Source organism: Aptenodytes forsteri, unplaced genomic scaffold (assembly GCF_000699145.1).
Source record: "Aptenodytes forsteri isolate BGI_AS27 unplaced genomic scaffold, ASM69914v1 Scaffold79, whole genome shotgun sequence".
Taxonomy (NCBI): domain Eukaryota; kingdom Metazoa; phylum Chordata; class Aves; order Sphenisciformes; family Spheniscidae; genus Aptenodytes; species Aptenodytes forsteri.
In genome coordinates, this window is record NW_008794776.1 from 1805641 (window position 1) to 1810893 (window position 5253).

Below are 5253 nucleotides of genomic sequence, written 5' to 3' on the forward strand. Positions count from 1 at the left end.
ACTGAAAACGGCGCCCGGCCCCTTCCGGCTGGGCCTTGAATCAGCTCGCCTGTTGTGAGCTCACATGCTTCCATTTCCCCTGCAGACCCAGCATGGCCGCCCAAGGAGAGCCCCAAGTGCAGTTTAAGGTAAGGGACTGGTTTGTTGGTGTTGTGTGTTTGTTTCTTTTTTACGGTCGAAAAGTAGCACGAGCGACTCTCGAGTGCCAACGTGGACGGTAGGTTTGGTTTTGAAGTGCTGGTCTTTCCTTAACGGTGCAGGTAGTTTATTGTAGCATTGCATATAACTTGTGCAAAAAGATTCTGTTGTACTGTGTCAATCTGATGCTATTTGTAGTTTAGTGTTAGACGCTTTAGTGATGATTTGCCTATAGATTGATTTATTTTTTTAATTTCAGAAGTGAACTTCACAGCAACAAGCAAAAAGTGCTTAGAGTGAATTAGAATAGACTGTTTTCTGTTGTGTATTAATTGTTTAGGGAAACCTCTTAAAATATTTCAGAACAGAACTTTCTGGTGTCTTGTGTGTGGGGGGGTTGTTATCTTAACAGCCAGAAGTCCTTAAGACTGCTTCATGAATGGTTGTTACTTGTGTTTCTTACAATACTTAGAGTATTCCCATTGTTACTAGTGCAGTTGTTAGGGGTTTTTTGTTTGTTTGGGTGGTTTCTAATTGTAAGATGACGGTTTCTCCAGTTTGGAGTTCCTCTCTAAATACGGTCACGTTCAGGTTGAAACCTCAAATATTCTTAATTGAGTCACTTGTAGTTTAGTAGAACTGTATTCACGGTGCATTGTAGCTTTCAGCTATAGGAACTAGATAAGTCTGATTAGAGGTATAGCATGATAGGCTTAACAAATTGGGTCCCAATACAATGAAGTCGCTTCATGGGGAATTCAGTCTTTTGTTTACAGCATCTTGTAGGACTAAGGTTTTTGTAGTAATAATTAGTATTTACACTAAAACGACCAATAAATGTCTCTAGAAGTGTATTGCTCTGACTTTTTTGCCTTTATCAACAGCTTGTCCTGGTTGGTGATGGTGGCACTGGTAAAACAACATTTGTAAAACGTCATTTGACTGGTGAATTTGAAAAGAAGTATGTAGGTATGTCTGAAGAAACATTTGAGATCTAATATGTTAGAAGTGCAATTCATGACTTGCTAAGTGCACTGCTTTTTCTTATCACTATAGCAACGCTGGGTGTTGAAGTTCATCCTCTGGTGTTCCATACTAACAGAGGCCCTATTAAATTTAACGTATGGGACACAGCTGGCCAAGAGAAATTTGGTGGCCTGCGAGATGGTTATTACATCCAAGGTAAGATGTGTCTGTATGTGCGAATATTCTGTACCTCTTACAGTTCAATCTTTGATTCTATTCGTGTTGGCCACTCTGAAAGCTGTCAGTGTGGCTTGCAGTGATGAGCTGGTTTCTGGGTCTTCAAACTCTTCATGTAAATATAATGATATAAATATTAGATTATACATATAATAATACAAATAAATATGATAATATAGATGATAAATAGATACAATAGATAAATATGATAATAATAAAGCTAGGCAACTTGCACTGATGCAGGAATATTCTAAGATTGTGTTTCAGTATGCTGTTGCAGGCTTTGGTGTTAATGAAGAGTAATGGTGCACCTTAAATGACAAGATATTGCCAATGAAATTCAGTGGTGAAGGGGTGAAAGTATGTGCTTCAGTTAGTACAGACTTCTGTCTGTATTAACGTACTGTGCTGAGGCAAGGACTTGGAACACAAACTCTAAAATTTTAGAAACGATGATGAAGTTGTACGTCTCCATGCCAGAGTTGTCTTTCTAAAGAAGTACTGAGTGTCCCTTAACTTCTGCTTGGCCAAGCTCTGTTCTGTGTGTACTTCAGTCACCTGCATATCTTTAACATTTTGCAAGGGATTATTAGTTTGACGCTGTTGCTTTTCCTTTAGAAGTATCAGGATTGAGTCAAGCCCTCATGTTCTTTGAAAAACTGTTCTGGACAAGGCTGTCCTGAGATGTGGGCTACAAGCTCTCATGTAGATGTGGACTACTACTACCTGAAAGCCTCAACAGGGTGTCTGAGATTAATTAAATAGGTGTTAACTAATTTCTGTCAAATATTTGTGTAATCAAAGCTGACTTTTGTAATCCCTGTATATTCTTATACCATGCAACACCATGTTACTCAGTGAGACAGTTGCATTGATAAAACTAGCTGGTGTTTAAGATCGGGCACTAAAAATGTGAGACGACATGGCCACGGGCCGCTTGTTAACAGAACGTGGGCTCTCAGAACTGTGAAGCTGAGAGGGAAAAGTTAATGCAGACACTTACCCTAACGTGGGCTTTCTCTGGGTACCTCTTCTCTCCCCCATCTTACGAGCAAGTGCTTACTCTCCTGATGTAACTCTTGACTATTCTTTTCTTGCAGCTCAGTGTGCCATCATAATGTTTGATGTAACATCAAGAGTCACTTACAAGAATGTACCTAATTGGCACAGAGATCTGGTACGAGTATGTGAAAACATCCCCATAGTGTTGTGTGGCAACAAAGTGGATATTAAGGACAGAAAAGTCAAGGCAAAATCCATTGTCTTCCACAGGAAGAAGAATCTCCAGGTACGTTGGCATGAGTTTGTAGGAATCAAATTTGTTGGGTGTGTTGCCTGCGGCTGGGTTCTATGTAGTAATCGAGTGTTCTGCCTTTGTCACTACAGGCTATAATATTTCAACTTCACATCCAGTTGGCCACTTGAACCTAACTTCAGGGAAGGGGGAAGTGATGATGTTAAAGATGATCATCACTGGCCTTGAGCAGAAGCTATGATAAGCTCTTAAAGAGCTTGTGTGCATTTGGCTTTCACTGCTCAGAATCTCAGCAGATGACACAGAAGTGAGACTAAAGTATTTCAAGTCACAGGAAAAAGATAGATGTACTATTGCCTCCTGAAAGTTCCATCTTTGATCAGATTGGATACCTTACTTTTCAATTATCAGTTTCTGCCTATTTGCCTGAAACTACATTTCTAGACACTTAGATCATAATTATTTTTGAGAGCGTAAACAGAAGTCATGTGGTCAAAAAGAATACTAAGGTAAAAGTAGAGCTGATTATTTGTGTGTTAATCTTGGTATGCCCTAAATATCCATTAGAGGTGTCGTGGTGGTGTTTTTTTTAATAAGGTATAATGTACTTTTTTTTGCAGTATTATGACATTTCAGCTAAGAGTAACTACAACTTTGAGAAGCCTTTCCTCTGGCTTGCTAGAAAGCTAATTGGAGATCCTAACTTGGAGTTTGTTGCTATGCCTGCTCTCGCACCACCTGAAGTTGTTATGGACCCAGCACTGGCAGCACAGTATGAGCAAGACTTACAGGTAAGTGAGAAAGGGCACAAAGGTCAAATGAGTGCTTGATAAGTAGTGTTTTGAACTCCTCAGGCAAATAACTGAAGAACAGTTCTTATATGTAACCTTTTTTTGTTCCAGATTGCTCAAACCACTGCACTGCCAGATGAAGATGATGACCTGTGAAGGGATGAAGCTGGAGCCCAGCGTCAGAAGTCTAGTTTTATAGGCAACTGTCCTGTGATGTCAGTGGTGCAGCGTGTTTGCCACTTTATTATCTAGCTGAGCAGAACATGTGCTTAATCTTTGGGATGCTGAAAGAGATGAATGGGCTTCGGACTGCATGTGGCAGTTAAAAAAAAAAAACAAAAACAAAAAAACCAAAACAAAAACCTTCATATTTTGGACCTGCATATTTAGCTGTTTTTTGGACTGCAATTACTTCCCCTTTTGAGTTTCAAATATAAGACTGCTGCAGTCACATCAGAGTGTTAAGTGGTAAATCTTGTTTCTGTCATTCCCATTCTTTTTTGTTTAGATAATAAAGTTGTATTTCAAGTATCTCTAAGGAAGTGAACTTTCATGCATTGTTAGAAAAACTTCAGAGTGTCTTCTGTTCTTCAGTTGAGGCCAATACTTGGTTGTCTACTGCATTTCTCATTCTCTGTTCTCCTTCTCCCTCCTGCTTCTTGTGTTACGCTCCTCTTGCTAAATCAGAGCTAACAGTTAACCTTCCCTTAATTTCCTGAAGCATATAATTAAAGCACCTGAGGAAAGCTGAACTAACTGCCAGGTAAAACTAAAGCAGTGAACACTTGACTGGTAATTGTGACTGGATCAACATTCCTGTGCAAATGGGAATGTCTGTGGTCTGCAGGGTGTCTTGAGAGAAAAGGGTGTAGTTCAGCTTGTGTATGCTGCCATTAGATACAGCCTCTCTCGACTCCTCTTAACTTTTAGTAAGCTCTGTTTTTTTTTTTAGTAGCCAGAAGCAAATGGCATTTAGGTCTGTTAGGTGACTTAAAAGCTGTATCTTTGCATGGAACATCATTCAGTAGAGCTATAGCTGATTAAACAAACTCTAAGCATCTTAAAATTCACTAACTAGAAAACAGCTGTAGTTGAGCTAAAAAGCTCTTGGCTACAAAACAGCATATTAACTAAAACCACATTTATATAAATATCTAGACTTTACTGTAACTGCACCAAGTTCTTAATTTGAAACTCTAGCTTACTACAGCACAAATGGTGGAAAACGTCAACTTTTAACACTATCTTGTAGAGGTTAATCTTGGTCAATATTAATACTGCTAGTAAACAAAACTATAAGATACCATTTTTCAGTAGTGTTTTGAGTACATGAAGCCTTGAACTCTTCAGTTTTGTATTTTTGGTTTCTTAATAAAGTGGAGCATTTCATTTATTCCTTTTAACTTGCATGTTTGTGTACGTAACTCCTTGAATATTTAACTATTCAACTGTTCTCATATGTGGTGGCAGAAAGTGTGGACTCTGGTGATTACTTACGCAATACTCTTGTAAAGGAATCATGTTTAAGTTAGGGCAAGTTGGAGTTCTGTGGTTCGCTTTTGGTTTGTGTTTTACTAGTCAATGAGAAGCTCAGCTGTGGTATTTAGGACCTGAAACTCATTAATGAAAATAAGGAATGTCATACACTTAGTTTGTTGTTTTAAAAAAACCCAAAACCTCCCACTTAACATTCCATTGAATCTTCTTGCTGTGCCATCTTGCTTTAACTTCATATTGTAGGCTCTTGCCTGTAGTGTTTACTAATTTACCTGTGCATATCTTGGTTAATACTGCTAGTTTGACTATCTGCTGCTGCTTTACTAGATGCGGTAGCTTGCTTTTGTCTTCAAGCTGTCTCACTTCTGA

At 38.8% G+C, this 5253-nt stretch overlaps 1 protein-coding gene across 1 annotated transcript; it reads left to right on the forward strand.

The window, feature by feature from the left end:
* Positions 1 to 7: 7 nt before the first annotated feature.
* Positions 8 to 4777, forward strand: RAN (RAN, member RAS oncogene family). The gene is made up of 6 exons (XM_009274326.2): positions 8 to 128; positions 1023 to 1107; positions 1195 to 1320; positions 2442 to 2629; positions 3217 to 3387; positions 3499 to 4777. Exons 1-6 carry the CDS (start codon positions 93 to 95, stop codon positions 3541 to 3543), a joined length of 651 nt encoding a protein of 216 aa, XP_009272601.1. The 5' UTR covers positions 8 to 92; the 3' UTR covers positions 3544 to 4777.
* Positions 4778 to 5253: the final 476 nt, after the last annotated feature.